The sequence below is a fragment of the Phycodurus eques genome, chromosome 12, assembly GCF_024500275.1.
Source record: "Phycodurus eques isolate BA_2022a chromosome 12, UOR_Pequ_1.1, whole genome shotgun sequence".
Taxonomy (NCBI): domain Eukaryota; kingdom Metazoa; phylum Chordata; class Actinopteri; order Syngnathiformes; family Syngnathidae; genus Phycodurus; species Phycodurus eques.
In genome coordinates, this window is record NC_084536.1 from 13,888,820 (window position 1) to 13,905,844 (window position 17,025).

General features: G+C 39.7%; 2 protein-coding genes across 2 annotated transcripts in view; both read right to left on the bottom strand.

Annotated features, from left to right (window-relative positions):
* cerkl (ceramide kinase-like) overlaps positions 1-3,763 on the bottom strand; it is a 31,607-nt gene extending 27,844 nt beyond the window's left edge. The window contains exon 1 of the mRNA XM_061692546.1: positions 3,548-3,763. Coding sequence (XP_061548530.1) covers positions 3,548-3,672 — 125 coding nt within the window. The 5' untranslated portion in view covers positions 3,673-3,763. The remainder of the gene's footprint in view (positions 1-3,547) is intronic.
* Positions 3,764-4,769: 1,006 nt separating this feature from the next.
* On the bottom strand, positions 4,770-10,266 carry neurod1 (neuronal differentiation 1). Its single transcript, XM_061692721.1, has 4 exons — positions 10,177-10,266; positions 8,382-8,657; positions 7,244-7,473; positions 4,770-6,587 (listed from the first exon to the last, which is right to left on the bottom strand). The coding sequence occupies exons 2-4, from the start codon at positions 8,621-8,623 to the stop codon at positions 6,049-6,051; spliced, it is 1,011 nt and encodes a 336-aa protein (XP_061548705.1). The 5' UTR covers positions 8,624-8,657; positions 10,177-10,266; the 3' UTR covers positions 4,770-6,048.
* Positions 10,267-17,025: the final 6,759 nt, after the last annotated feature.

The window sequence follows — 17,025 nt, forward strand, 5'->3', positions numbered from 1 at the left end:
GACAGTTTATTGAAATACAAACAAGCTCTTGTTTCAGGTGAAAACTAATTATTTTTCCAAAATAACTTGTCTTAATAAAAATAATCCGAAATACTTATTTAATGCTAACCCAAAAGCATCCCACTTCTTACAGCTCCTCCTTTTCAGCTGATAATTTCACGTAAGCTTCTACTAAAGAAAATCACCTCATTAGGAATGACATTCAGGACACGGTGACTCAAGCCCGGTTGAATTCTTCAATCACTGAGCCTAATATCAGCACCATTGCAGATACTCATCCGGCGATCCTTTCTCATTTTGAGGAAGTAGCCCTTGATAGTCTCACAAAACGCGTTAGCGTGGCAAAACAGACAACATGCTTGCTAGACCCGCTTCCTGAGAAACTTGTTAAAGAGTTGTTTTTTATCTTAGGACCTTAGGATCTCAAATATTATAAATTCGTCACTCTCCTCCAGTGCTATACTTGCAGCTTGCAAGACAGCTATTATTTGACACTTACTCAAAAGACTCAACCTCGACCCTGAGAGTCTTTGCAACTATAGGCCGGTGTCAAGTCTCCCATTTATTCCAAAAATTCTTGAGAAATTTGTAATACACCATCTTAATGATCACATGGCCTCCTGCAATCTATTTGAACTTCTTCAGTTCAGATTCAGGGCAGACCACTATACTGAAACAGCCCTTTGCAAAAGTGACGAATGATCTTTTACTAGCTATGGCTTGCGACACCTCATCAATACTATTATTACTCGACCTCAGCGCTACCTTTGATACCATTGGTCACAATATACTACTAGATCGCCTTGAAACACGTATTTTTATTACAGGCCCAGCACTTACTTGGTTTAGATCTTATCTGTCGGATAGGACGCACCGGGTAATTTACAGTAATGTGACCCCTGTGTATTATAATGTTACTTGCGGAGTTCCACAGGGATCGCTTCTCGGTCCTCTTTTGTTCAGTATTCATATGCTGCCGCTTGGTGATATCATACGCAAATATAAGATTAGCTTTCACTGTTATGTCGACGATACTCAGCTATACATGCCATTAAATCTAACTAGCCCACGCAATTGTCTAATCTGGAGTTGTGTCTCGCTGAGATTAAACAGTGGATGTCCTGTAACTTTTTGCTCCTTAACCCTGAAAACACTGAGCTGTTGATAATTGGCCCTGTTAAACATAGCCACTTGTTTACGGACACCACTCTGAGTTTTGACAAAAGCACCGTTACCCAAAGTGAGTCAGCAAACTATCTCTGCGTTATATTTGACTCAAATCTCTCCTTTCAAAAGCACATAAGAATATTACCAAAACTGTGTTCTTTTTCATTTTCACAATAACACTGAGATACAGCCCATCCTATCTGCTGGTGACGCAGAGATCATAGTCCACGAATTTGTAACGTCTTGCCTCGACGATTGCACCGTGCTACTTTCTGGTCTTCCCACGTCTAGTATTAAAAGCCTGCAGTTATTACAAAATTCTGCAGCAGGACCTTTGACAAGGACGAGAAAGTTTGATAATATTAATATTAGAATGTACCCTATAATATCAATACATAATTTAATCAAAGTTCCAGGTAAATAGTTAAACGTGGGTCCACTCTGTCAATTCAATGCTTCATATTCTTGTTATATATTTAGTGAGACTCCATATGACCAGGTTTCAAATTTGACTCACCCTGTGCCTTTCGGGTTTGACCCCAGCCATTCTGCTACGCTTTGAAGCGCCCGTATCTGCGCTGCTACTAGCTTCACATTCCCGCTGTCACTTGAAAACTCTTGGTACTGCATCTTTTTTTAGCTTCCTCTTGTGCTGTACGCTAAATCCAAGGGATTCTTGGAGTGCAGGCACCGTTTCGAAGCAGTCCTGAGTAAAATGTGCACTGCACAGCACCTAGTAGGCTGTAGGCTCCCACTTGTCCCTCATTCTCTGGACTTCTCTTGTCCATTCCCGCTTAAGTTGTGGGTCCTTTAGGAATGTAAACAGGTTAATGCTCTTTCCAGTCACATTGGAACATCCTGCAGCCACACACCGTTTCGGCATCAGGGTACACATTTTGCCAAACCAACTTTATTCAAACTTCTCGAGCTGAGCTACGTCATTAGCGAAGATCTCCGCCTACTTCTCCGCTTCCGAGCCAGCGCTGTCAACAAAACAAACACGTGCTTTCACAAGCGAGTCTTCTTCGGGGGTGAGCAATCAGAGGAAAGGGGGTGGTCTTAGCCAAAAATGGACAAAGCGGCTACAAAACTGGGTCAAACAGAAGTAGCTGTCAGAGGGGCCTTTTCTGGACACTGGTATGACAAAACAAAGGTGTTTGTTTAAATGAAATTGACACCTATTGATGTCTAAATGGCCAAAATACAGGACCTTTAACTTGCCTGGACAACAACCACTCACTTTGCTGAAATACTACTGCATGAGCGAGTAAAAAAAGCAACTTCCTGTCATCTGCTGATGTCACACGTAAAACCAGAAGGGGCAACGTCGTCGTTCAGAGCGGCAGATTTGAAAGCGAAAAGGTGACAAACATTTGACTAATTCAATGTAATTCTATTTGATGACAATGGTAATTTATATATCAAAATAAAGCATATTTTTGGTTAATGATAGACGTATATTTCAGCCGATCCTTCTCTTCTCCCCTTTAAACTACATATATATATATATATGCCTGTTTTACTGCTGCTTGTCCTATCTCTACCCCCCTTGCCTCCTGCTCAGAGAGAGGGCTAGGTGACGATGACCGAATCTGAGGCAGTTGCTGTTTGGGTTCTGCACCGACCAACTGGGACAAGACCTGAGGTGGAACACTTCCGTTGGAGTCATTGCCATGGAGGATTCTGCTCTGAACAACCAGGCCAGGTCCTGAGGCAGAACCACCGAAGGCATCTACCGTGTGGTGCCTTTTTCTCTTTAAATTGACTCTTATGCCCTCTTAATGAACATTGTGCACCACCTTGCCATCGTAATGAACATGAATAAATGTTGTCCATTCAACATCAATTGTAGCCTGGTCATCTTGGAAGGGGGAACCCCCCCATCTGCGGTACCTTCTCACGGTTTCTTTTTTACCCAAATGGGGTTTTGAGTTTTTCTTTGACCGTTTGGGGGGTTTAGATTTCGGGATGCCATCAATCATTCCCAACTGTGGACCTGTGAAGCCCTTCGAGACTATTTTGTGATAAATTTTGTGATTAATACAATACTATACAAATAAACTTGACGTTTTAGCTTCATGTCTGTCTGAACTATTGCTCAATACTACAATGTATTTAAATATAGGTACAATGCTTACAAAAGACTCCGTATACGTATCTGTGCTTTACTGAGCATAGTCTTTCTCGAGAGGAAAAAAGATAAATGTGTGCTGGCTTTCACATTATGTATTTGTTATCATGTATTCTTTAACATCACAATAAATATCGCATTTTTTCCAATATAGTGCAGAACTACTAGCTTGTGTACTAAAATTTAGTTTAGAGAGGTGAATTTGGCGGACTACGACGTCACCACCCTTCGTCCGTGTCCCTCACTCACCTGCGATCCACTTCCGGCTTGTGCTCCTCCTCAGGTTTCTCCTTCTTCTTCTTCCTCCCACTGAGCTTCTCCTCCGTCCTCTTCCTCCGTCCTTTATTGTCTTTCTCCTCCTTCCTGGTTGACATGTTCACAATTTAACACACAAACAAAAGAGCCGAACAAAAAAATAACTCGACGTGTGCTCGTGTCCCGCTGCACACACAGTCTAAGCTGATCCAGGCACTTCCGGGATCTGGTCGTCATGGAGACGACGCGGCTGTAGTGCACATGGCAGAGAAAGGGACGAGCATGCTGCTGGTCGCGGGAGCGGGCACGGCAGACACGCTCGACTCTGTTCACTTCTAATTAGCTTTCAGTGAACTTTTAATGAAATGTCCGCACAACTATAAAGTAGTACTACAAACTTTTCGCGTTGTGTTGGTATTGTATAGTTTTGTATACTTTGGAGGCCATTTTGTCTCAAGATCACATGACCAAGTAATCGTGCTGTTATTTGGGTAACAAACTTGTGAACGTGTTTGTGTGCCAGATGGCGGTCTCAGCTAAGCTAAACTAAGCCTGCGTTGTTGTGACAATCAGCAGAAACAAACGCTGTTGCTGACTTTATGAAAGATTTTCAAAAACTCATACCTCCCCCACTGCTAATTTAGCTAAATGCTACCCACACTCATTCGCATAATTAGAAATTCCCACGTAGTTTCCAGGCAGAACACACCACACTAGAGTCCCCACCACTAACCTTGCTAAATTACATCTACTGTCATCAGACCCACTGTTAACTATGCTAAAAGCTAACTACACGCATCCACCATATTGTTAACTTTGCTAAAAGCTAAATATACTCATTGTCCCCCTTCTGCTAACTTTGCTAAATGCTAACGACACTTATGAGCCCCACCGCTGCACTTGTTAAAAATTAACTACATGCATTACTCCCACTAACTATTACAAACGCTAACTACACACATCAATCACTAAGCTAACTTTGCTAAATGCTATCTAGTCACTGGCTGAGCTAAAACTTAAATACACACATAGTCACGCTGCTCAATGAAAATGAGCTCAGGCTCAGTTATAAGCTAACTGTTAACATGATAGACTCTAAATGCAAAGATATGGATAACATACTGTTTGTGGTGCATGCGTCTGTGGGTGTGTGTGTGTGTGTGTGTGTGTGTGTGTGTGTGTGTGTGTGTGTGTATGAGATAGATGGGCACAGAAGTTCATTCTGCAGGCAATATTTTAATTTATGAAAATAATCTTGTTTTCACACACACTATGTGCAAACCTGCACATGTGATGTATCATGTAAAACTTTTCTTTTCTTTTTTAAATGCTTGAATCAAACAGTTTTTTTGTGGGAAAATATGTACAAACTTTGTCTTTTTGTTTCTTGAAGAATAATAATACACAGTAAATAGTGTATGTTTTAAACGGGACATAGTATGCATTTATTTTACAATTTAAGGGAAAATTTGAGAGTTGTTGACAACAGCTGGCTGCTTACTTCCTATAACATAAGCAGAGCCCAGAATGTGGAAAACGAGAGAGTGCCCAAGACAATGTCAGTGTTTTTTTGTGGCCCATGGACACATCGCTGAACAGAAACACTCCCTCTGTTTTTTTTCACACTTAAAGCGAGGGTCCATAGAGATTTAATTGCTTTATCACATGCAGCATTTCATCACCAAGTCACCGAAATATGCTTGTCAATTAGTTTAACGGTGTGCACACAACGTAAACACTCCTTATTTCCATGTAGACAACTTTATTAGGACCTTACGATCAGAATCTAATGCTGCCAATGCTAATTTCAGCTAACATTGCAGCTCTGCTTACCCTTTCTTCGGGTTTGACATGATCGACCAAAGTGTTCTGAAAAAAAGTACTTAATTTACTGTTGCACATGATAAAAATGCGGTAAACTGACATAATTTTCCCCTTTTCCTTGAAAATAATCAAATTATATGTATTAGTTTAACACAGTTCAATCATGTACAACTGATGCACATGTTCGAATTATGTACATTCAAAGAACGTTTTTCATTTCTTTGGCTCTGGAACTTTGGCCAGCCTAACTGAGCAAGTCATTGACGGAAGAAATTGGTGTGTGGGCAAGATTATCTTAATTATCCCCACTGTGATGTCACAATTGGGCAACATTGAGAACGGCTCGCTCACAGACATGTTTTCACACTTAATGAGTGGGCATGAGTGGCGCTAGTTGGATACAACATTAAAATCACATTTTCAGAACATATCCCCTTTAATAAAAGTCTTTACAAACATATAGAACGTGAGGACATGAAACTCTAGTAGGACATGTTCAACAGAGCAACAAGGAGGATGCTCAAAAATAGATAATTATTATTATTTTTTTTTTGGTGGTTTGGGATCAAATTGCATAGTTTGGCTTATTGCTGCTTGAGTGGCTGCTGCCCCGGACACGAAGTGGAAAGGACGGACAGAAAAACAAGATGGCCGCCGCTCCAGAGCACTGCTCAGGACTCGTGGAAGATGGCATTGAGCTGGGCATTCATCAGCCGCTCGTGATGCGAGTGTCCGTCGAAGCCCATCAGGTTGTCCACCTGCGGGTATATGCCGCCATGTGTGCCACCCCCACCGCAATGGGTGCCTCCCCCACCTCCGTAGTGCACACTGAAGGAGTAGGTTTTGTCGTAGTCCGCCGCCGCCTCGTGTTTGAAGGACGAGAAGTTCCCGTTGATGCTGAGGGGCGGGCTGAGGGGCGGGTCGAAAGGGGGGCTTTCCGTCACCATGACGCCGTCGAAGTATGGTTCCGGGGCACCGTATGCCTGACCCTTCACCTGGTGGAAGATGTGTGACGGGTCCATGGTCCCGTAGGGCGGGCTGGGCAGGCCCGGCGTCAGGCCCGGGCTCTGGTAAGAGAAGTGCCCCACGTAGGGAGTGCCACCCGGAGGAGGCAGGTGGGCCGGGAGCTCGGGTGACTGCTCGGGTAGGAAGGTGCGAGGGTTCAGCTGGAGGCAGCCTGCCACGAGGTTGGTCGTTGGCTGGGAGAGACCTGAAGACGAGAACAACAATTAATACATATTTTCTTGTTGTGTTATTGTATTTTACTTCCTGTTTATTTGGCTTTATTACTTGTTCATTAATGTTACATATTAATTACTCATCATTTATGTTATTTACATGTAAATTATCTTCATTAATCTTCAATATAGTTTACTTAAAGCGGATTCTTCTTCATTACAGGTTAATTTTGTTTACTCGTGTTTATTACGTGTTAATTACTGTTTATTAATTATTTAATGTTAGCCACACATTCATTGCATGTAAATTAATACTTATTCAAGTTTGTTCATCACATGCTATGTTCGCTATTGTCTCTTGCATACGAATTACTACTGATTACATGTTCATTACTAAAAAAATGATGAATAGTCACTATTATGCTATATTTAAATTTACCAAAATTACATCGATTTATTTTACTGCAGTTCCTATTGACTTCATGTTAACTAACTGAATTACACATTAGTTACATGTTTATTACAATACTTCACATTTTACTGCATGTTAAACTTATTTTATGTTGTTCTCGACATTATGGTACATACCTTTCAGTTTGTATTCTATCTATACTGACTACATGTACTGTACAGTATATATTCTATACTAATTTTAGTATGTATTATACATGTTTAGTGTGTACTGTACCTTTACAGAGGGCCTGCACAAAGGTGATGAGGTCTGGGGCTTTCCCGGAGCGCAGGATCTCGCTGAGGGTCCAGATGTAGTTCTTGGCCAGGCGTAGGGTCTCGATCTTGGACAGTTTTTGGGTCTTGGAGTAGCATGGTACCACCTTACGCAGACTCTCCAGAGCATCGTTTAGGCCGTGCATGCGGTTGCGCTCCCGAGCGTTGGCTTTCATACGCCGAACTTTGAACCTGGGAAACGAAGACATATTAGCCACGTCGCTAACGCTTGGAATTTACATATTCTCTTTGGATTGAATCCATATTAGTGTCACTGCTAGGCCAATTTACTTATGCACTTACTGACTACTACAAAAACAAAATGTGGAAAAGGTGAAGCGTTGTGAATACTTTAGTGAATCTGGAAAGTAATTCATAATGTTTCACTTTTAGAAACCTATAAAATTTTGAGGAAATAATGTATCCATTTTGGATGAAGACTGTAACATACCAAAATGTGGTAGAAGTAAAGCGCTGTGAATACTTTCCCAATACACTGTAGCCACCATGCTAATTTAGCATCGCCACGTGAGCCAAGTCTCTAATTTTCTAATCTGGTTTATCTTCTATTTCATCCAGTTTTGTCACCACATAGTGTGCTTCCGTTAAAACACCACTTTGTGGCTGCCAGAGATATAGCCATAATGCTAACATAGCATCACCAATGTACAGTACTGTTCGTTTAACTTTAATTGAAACTTGAGTGAGTACAAATGAAAATCAGCAAAGTAAAATGTAAGAAAAATATAATCAATCCATTTTTTTCCCCATTGAACTAAATTTAAATGACATTTATCTGGACAAAATAAATTAAAATGACATTTATCTGATCTGATCCCCCCAAAATAAAAGTGAATGTCATGAAATAAAGTGGTTTTATAAAGTGTAATTCCTGTACGTCAAGTCCGTGTGTTGGATGTGTGCCTTTAAGGGGTGTGGCCAAGTGAGGGATTTCAGGGGTTGGAGTCGTTGAGTCTTCGTGTGAGCATCTGGGTGTGGGTTGTGGCTTACTGCAGCGCCTTGCGCGGGTTCTCATTATGTACCGTTAAGTCACAAAGTACTTCTCTATTTGTTATATTATTGATCGACAATTGCATCACCTCTGCATGCGAGCCTTGGTCATCTTCTTTTTCTTAGGTCCTCGTCTTTTGGGTTTGTTCTCTCCGTCATCCTGGTCTTGCTCTTCCTCCTGGTCTTCTTCCTCTTCTTCGTCCTCGTCCATCAAGCAGCGCTCATCTTCCTCTTCCTCCTCCCCTCCCGTTCCTGTTCCTGCTCCTGTGGGGCTGCACGCCTCCTCCTGCTGAACCTCAGACTCACCAAAATTCTGCTCCGATCTCGTCATGATGATGATGATGATGATGATGATGATGACGCTGCTGTTTTTCATTATTAATACAAAATAGGATTTTCATTCAACATATCAACATAAAAAACAAAGTCATCAAGTTAACATTTTATGATCTTATTTACATGCAATAGTCAATTATTTTATTATGCAAATAAGATGGAAAAAAGTCTCAAAACCATCTTTAAGCATTTTTATATGATACAGAAAATAACTTTCATTTTAAAGGTGACTTTTGTGGCTAATTGATATTAAGTTTGCATCATGATTTTTTGATCAAAGATTGCAGTAATTTATTGGAAAGATTATTCATGCCCAAATGTGAATTGTAATTATTATGCATCTGCAAAATGTAACCTTGAATATTTAAATGTTTTTGTAATGAGATTGTTTTTCAAAAACGTTTTTATAACAGGAGGTTTTAAATTTTTCTTAAATAGAACGTTTTTTTGATGATATTGTTATTATGTGAAACTCAAAAAACGTTCTTAAATAATAGAGCCGTTTTCATTTTCATTCAAGTTTGCCACACAGTTTAAACACAAAGTCATCAGTACTCATATTAAGTTGTTATAAGCTTCATTCCAGATAATATTTATTATTGTGCAAATAAGTACAAAAAAAAGGATGAAAACAAACATTACATCATCACAGTTAAAACCAACTTTAACAAGTTACAAGATTTTTTAATTACTGCAAACAATATATTATTATTTGATATATCATTATGATTGGGGGAATGACATTGTGATTATTTCAAATTACCTTCTGCGTCATGATTTTGATCAAAGATTGCAGTGATTTGTTTGAAAATTCTACAACGTTCGAATATTAATATAAAATCATTACACATTTGTAAAAATGAACTTGAACATTTCAATTGTAAATTCATTATGACATTTTTATGTACTTTCAATTCTGAGAAATCAATTTCCTTCAACAGAGAACCATTTTTTTTAAAGTATGGAATGTATTTTATTGTTAAACTGAAACTATAGGTTTTTTTTTAAACATTAAGTACCATTTATCACCAAGGGGAAATCTTCATAAACAAAATATAGATTTATAATGCACACATCTACTGCTAAAATCTGCACATCACATGATTTATATTTGCATTGTATTTGCAAAACATGTCAACATCATCAGTCAACTTTAAACCTTTTCAAATCTGCAAAAAGTTTTCATATTGTTTTAAAGGCCCCCAAAATAAGTCAAACTTCAAAATAATAATAATGATAATAACATTAGTTATTCTGTATAATTAGAACAAAAACAATTAGATTTTCATTATTAGATCCAATTTAAGTGAAAACATATACTTTAAAAGGAAAATATCCAAATGATATATTCATTTGAGATAAATATTATATATCATGTTAAATAGTAATAAAGGTTTTGCTCAAATGATGTTCTTTGTTGTGTTGATTTAAGTTAAAAATCACGAAATTGGAGTCAGTGAGTCATCGATAAATTAATGATTGTTGTTCCTGTAATTATGATAATACTGAGTCTATTAATTAATGATTCATAATAATAAATACACCAACCTGTTGTTGTTGATTTGCCGCCTTTCAGATGTCGCGCATCCCGAGTGCGTGCGTGCGTGCGTGTGTGCGCGTGTCAGCCGCTCGGAAGTCTGTGGCGTGCGCGCGGACGCGACACACTTTTATACCCGACGTGCTCGTGCTCGTGCTAGTGGTGCGTGTGCGCGTGTGTGCCAATTAGCATATCCACACCACGCCCTCCCGCCATATGGTGCCTCCGTTATCCAAACGGCCCCGGGGGTCACGTGACCAAAAGAAAATGCCCATCTGCCGCCTCACGCACACACGGCGCATGCGCGTGTAAAAGAGTGCCAAGAAGGTGCCACAAACTTGGCCAACGTGGTTACCCAAAACGCATACCTCACCTAATCTGTTGGACACCAACTCAATGAGGACAAACTTGTCCCCAAACTCGGATTTTGTTCCAAAAACCTTTAAACCACAAAAGGGTTATATATTATGAAAAAAAATTAACATATTTTGCATCTTAAATAAAATGAATCATAGAAAATAGTATTGGTGTGATCACTGTGTCATCACCAAATGGTTACGTGGTGTGCTGGTTGGCAAAAAGTGTTCAATTAAGGGCCGTTATCGGGATATTCACATTATTTTCATTATTTGATCATGGTAGTCTTGCGTTGCATTACCGGCATTGAATTCAGATAGTAGGCCTACTATTTTATAAAAATTATGAATGGGATTTGGACCTGAACATATGCAAATGTCACCTACAGAGACGCTTCATCATCTGAACATTTTTCAATCAACACCTGTATGATTAACACTTGCTGGTATGCGTCAAGAGACTTGTAGGCTTTCATTAATTATTTTGTGTACATTTGTGTGTCAATCACTACTACAAAAACGACATCCAGAACTCTGCCATCCGTATTATCACAAGGACCCCCTCCGCTCACCACATCATTCCAGCCCTGCAACAATTCCACTGGCTCTCTGCCCAGTACTACATTCAATATAAAATACTGATCTCACCTTCAAGGCCATCAATATCCTCGCCCCGTCATATCTCGCTGACCTCCTGCACGTTGCCATACCCTTCCGCTATCTCAGATCTTCACCTCACCTTTTCCTTCTGCCATTCTGTCCACCTTGGGGGACAGAGCCTTCAGCTGCTCTGCCCCCCCGTCTTTGGAACTCACTACCACCTGCCCGCCGAAAAACAAACTCATTATTAATAACCCTCTTCAAATCCAAACTCAAGACACACCTATTCCGGACTGCCGACTCACTGTAACATTTTCTGTATAATTTGCCATTTTAATTGATTTTTATTTTATTATTTTTATTGTATTGTTTGAGTTCTTTGTATCGTGACCTTTAGTGACTTGAAAGGGTGCCTAGAAACAAAATTTATTATTGTTATTATTATTTTTATTATTAATCAAATACATTATTAAATATTGCGTCCGGTCAGGCTGGATTTGGGTCCCACATGTCCATAACTGCGTATTGATCAGGCAAATCCATGGTTGCCAATGTTGTACCGAAGCTTTGTTGCATATCTTTGCCTGGCATCAGCTGGCGCAAATTTACATACTGGAATAAATTGCCACGAAAATCCTATTGATCCTATTTTATGACAGCCAATTTCATGCACATGCGCAAAATGATGTCACACTCCTCTTCAGAGAACCTTCCACAAAGTCCTCTTGTGTTAGGCTCCAATTTATATTTTTTTTCCAAGATGGCTGCTGGGTGTAGTCAGTGTTTTTCCAAGATGGCCGCCAGTGCCCAGTAAGATTAGCCACTCGGCTAACCTGTTGATTTGACATTAACAGTGTGGCTACGTGTGAGTGGCCAAAATTATAGTCAAAGTTATGAGCCTATCCACTCTTTTAAAAGCTAATCGCCAGCATACTACTAGCCGCTGTCCATTAAAAGTGGAAGTTTGTATATATATCAGTCATTATAATAAGTATATTGGCCAATACCTTTGAACTTTAGACTCTTCAGGCGAGCTGGTTACCATGGCAACAAAGATGGTGATGATGATGATGATGGTGATAAAGTGGTTGCTAAGTAGTTACAGGGAAACTTTGGAGAGCGTCGGTCGTCTGGTGGCTAATCTTTAACGCGGAGTCAATCTCACACGCACGCACACAAACACACACCTACACACAAAACACATACACACACCTACACGCACGCACAAACACATATACGATGTACGCGCTCACATGAACACGTATACTTACACAAACACTTGTACAAAACACACACACACACAAACACACACACACAATCATGCACACACATACTTGTACAAGTACACATACACACACACTTACACACACACATATATATCCAAGATTCGAAAGTGCACAACAGTATAAAAGTGACTAAAACAGCGTTATAAATATTTTAAATTTGCTTTTGTCTCCTTAAAGGCAGCAGAAGCGTCGCTACGGCAACATGAATGTGAATAAAGTCAACTCAAATGACACGAGAGCGCTTTAGTTTCAGTGATTAAACTTGCTACGTCTTAACTCCATGCGTCAGTTTTACTTTGTACTTAACTTGCACTTTGAATTAAATCATAAAACAAAAACTAAACACATTTTCATCACATTTTGCTAAACTACTGTTAAGCAGCCTCATGAACTCTTGGCCGAATGCTGCGTGGTAAACACCGCCACCGTGTGGAAAGATTATGATTACACATCCACCAACTCGAGCATTATTTTGCTTCGTATGTTTTTATTCATGTATAACAATTTGTATTATGTTTCGAGCCATAATAAATTTAAGTTATTATTATTATTATTATTATTATAGCAGCAGTAAGAGTAGTGTAATAGTAGTATTTATTCAATTAGTTTTCAATCGTCAGTCAGTCAGTCAGTCGGGATCCATCCAATTCATTTTTCATACTGCTTATTCTCACTAGGGTCGCGGGTATGCTGGAGCCTATCCCATCTGACACGGGGCAGGAGGCGGGGTACACCCTGAACTGGTCGCCAGGCTCTATCTGACGGTCAAAGGTTTGGACAGCAGGTGTAGATGACGTAAGAAGAAACAAGATGGACTGTATTTGCATATTATGCAAAGCAGTTAAAGTCCAAAGCTTTGTTTGCAGGACCAAAATGCTCAACACACGCACAGACACACAATGTCAAGACAAAATTTAATGATGCTCCACTGTGAAAAAGGATTTTGGAAAGTGGTAAATATAACCCATGAAAATCATCCAAAATGTACATTATTATTTTAGATAGGTAAAGTACCCTAAAAAATAGGGTAAATTCTACCAACACTACCAATTTGAAAACAGTAAAAAGTGTTACAAAGAAAAATTGAGTAAAATCCACCTAAAAGCCATTGGTACTACAATATGCATCACGTGACGCATACATGCCGCACTAATTGGCTGACGTGTCAGCACAAAATGGCGTCGCCAATAGGTGACAACTGATCACTCTGATTCGTTGTTAGCTTGCGAATCAGCACAAAACCTAACATGTTAGCTAAATAATCAGCACAAAATCAAACAAAACAACAAAGAAAAAGGCACCATCTGGTAAAAAAAAGAAAAAAAGAAAAAAAGGTTAGCTAAACATCCATCCATCCATTTTCTACCGCTTATCCAGGTTGGGTCGCGGGGTCAGTAGCTTTAGCAGGAACGCCCAGACTTCCCTCTCCCTCTCTTCCCTCTCATCCAGCTATTCCGGGGGAATCCCGAGGCGTTCCCAGGCCAGCCGAAAGACGTAGTCTCTCCAGCGTGTCCTGGGTCGTCCACGGGGTCTCCAGCCGGTGGGACGTGCCCGGAAAACCTCACCAAGGAGGTGTCCGGGAGGCATCCAAATCAGATGCCCCAGCCACCTCATCTGGCTCCTCTCGATGTGGAGGAGCAGCGGCTCTACTTTGAGCTCCTCCCGGATGACCGAGCTTCTCACCCTATCGCTAAGGGAGAGCCGGACACCCTGCGGAGGAAACTCATTTCGGCCACTTGTATCCAGGATCTTGTTCTTTCGGTCACGACCCACAGCTCGTGACCCTAGGTGAGGGTATGAACGTAGATCGACCGGTAAATCGAGAGCTTCGCCTTTCGGCTCAGCTCCTTCTTTACCACAACGGAACGATACAAAGGCCGCATCACTGCAGACGCTGCACCGATCCGCCTGTCGCTCTCCCGTTCCATTCTTCCCTCACTCGTGAACAAGACCCCAAGATACTTGAACTCCATCCACTTGGGGCAGGATCTCATCCCCGACCTGAAGAGGGCACGTCACCCTTTTCCGACTGAGGACCATGGTCTCAGATTTGGAGGTGCTGATTCTCATGCCGCACCGTACCGCTTATCCTCACTTGGGTTGCAGGTGTGCTGGCGCCCATCCCAGCTGACTCGAGGCGAGAGGCGGGGTACTGAACTGGTTGCCAGCCAATCACAGGGCACATACAGACAAACAACCAGTTTACGCTCCACATTCACACCTACAGACAATTTATAATTAAAAGAAAAATATATTGTCTTGTTTTCTCAATTTATTTGACATGGAATTATTATATTCATCAAAATATCAACAATCTCAATGATAAAATAGAAAATCCATTATCATTGATTCTCAGTGTTATGAGTACTGTTAGTGGTGTGCGGGCTCCCTCTAGTGGTATTTGAAAGAATCACTGATTCTTTCAAATACCAATTGCGCAAACTGCTTCATGTTAGTGTCTTAAACTTTTTGTAATCAGTACAATACATTTGTCAAGTACAGTTCAGTAGTATTTCACTTTTACATTCAATACATTTGCATGTAATCTTTTCGAACTGTTTGAATTTACTTAATCCATTTAAATTGAGTCATTATTTAAATACAGTCTCCCCCCCCCCGTTATTTTGGCCCAGTGGTAATTTTCAAAATGTCTGTGTATACTGTTACAGTGGTTTACAATACGTTTTTGAGGAAATATTGAGTCTGCTACGCTGGCGTATTTTAATGCTGGTCATTACAGAAGTACTTGGAGAGACAAGTATTTTTTAGGTGGTGCTTGGCGTGGCGTAAAAAGTTTTTGGAGAACCACTGATACTTCTCAAGTTCTCACAAAATGAAAACAATTGAAAGGTTTTGATTTAATTAAAATAAAAATATTTTTATATTTAACATACGATTATCATAGTCGTTTAAATAAAAATAGTACCATTAAAAAAACAAAAAAACGTTATCATTATTAAATTAATACAATAAAAAAAAATAACTCACGTAATACTTGAGGCTGTAACGTGGTTGTGGTTCGCCAGAGGGTGCTGTTTCCCCCTTTTTTTCTACGGGGCCATGAGAAGGAAGCGGAAGCAGGAATCCTGGACGTGAGCGGAGACGGTGGAGGAGGACAACTCTTGACAAATCTTCACAACTCGACACAACACTTGACACTTTTCACACTTGCAGCCGACAGACGCGACGCGAGGGACAGCATGAAGAAGGTGAGCAGCACAACTCCGCACCGTCTGTCAACTGTTGACATTTACAAACACTTAACAAAAGTCTTAAGTTCGCAGTCCGCCCTCGTCGCTCAACTATCACCCAAAGACTAGCGTAACTCGTTAGTGGCGTTTATTTATTTTTTTTTTGGGGGGGGGGGGTCATCATCAACTCCTCATTAGTGACGTTTTACCCCTCTAAACTACCGAAAGACACATTTTAACCACGAGATAAACTCGTTAGCGACACGTTTAACTTCTGTTCGAATCGTGGACTTGCGCGTTGAATACCTGAGTGACACTAACTAACTAACTTATGTCATAAGTACACAAGCTGTACAATGACGCTTAAAACACGTTAAAAATATAAGCAGAAACTCGGGAAAGTTATGTCAGCGACATTTAAGACAATGTCCAAGTGAAGATAAATTATGTATTAATGTTTTAAGAGGCTTAAATGTATGTACAAATTATTAATTTATATAATTATTAGTGTGACACTTGTCACCTACTCCTGTTTTATGACAACGTTTTCCAGATGTCACTAACTAGTTTGAACAGACTAAATCGTTTGTCTTGGCATTAAAAATCTCAATAGTCTCCCTAATTGTTTTTCCATTACATTATTAAATGTTTGTAAAATGCTGTTAACTCGTTTGTAGTTGCTTAATGTTTAATGGTGAGATAAATTCTTTAGCAATACTTAAAAAACATAACATCTTTATAAAGTAGTGACATTTTAAAAATGCTTAATGATGTCATGAAAACCAAATTAATATTTTACATTGGATGTGATGAAATGACTAGTTTATGACACTATAAAGATGCTTGATACTAAGTTAAACAATTTAGTGATAATCTATTGTCTGTACTAGCTAGTTTAATGTTGATACTGGTTTAATGATGTCATGAAATCAGGTTAAAGACATTTTTTTTAAACATTTAATATCATGACAAACTAATTAGGTTTGTTTTAAAACTGTTTAATGATCTCATTAAATACTGGTTAGGGACATAAAAATACATAGAAACTATTAACAGCTATTTAAGTAATTTGAGAAGTATGTGACACCTATTATCATTATTATTGTTGTTAACTCATTCACTAACAGCTATATTCAAAGCACAGAACAGTGGCAGCTGTTTTAGAGCATTTTGTCTGATCTTTCAAGACCCACAGAATATTTTGATCTGTGAAAATTTAAGCAACAAGAGAAATGGTGGACTCTTCTTTTACCAGAAAAAAAGTTTGTTTCTACCTCTTTTTGTTAAGTAAAAAAAAGTCAACAGAACATGGTTTGGGCTTCACCAAAAACACCGGTTTTGGAACAAAAACCGAGGAAATTAGCTTTTTATGAAAAGAAGCATGGTAATAGCAACGCAAAAAGATTTCCCAAAAATGACAATCTGTT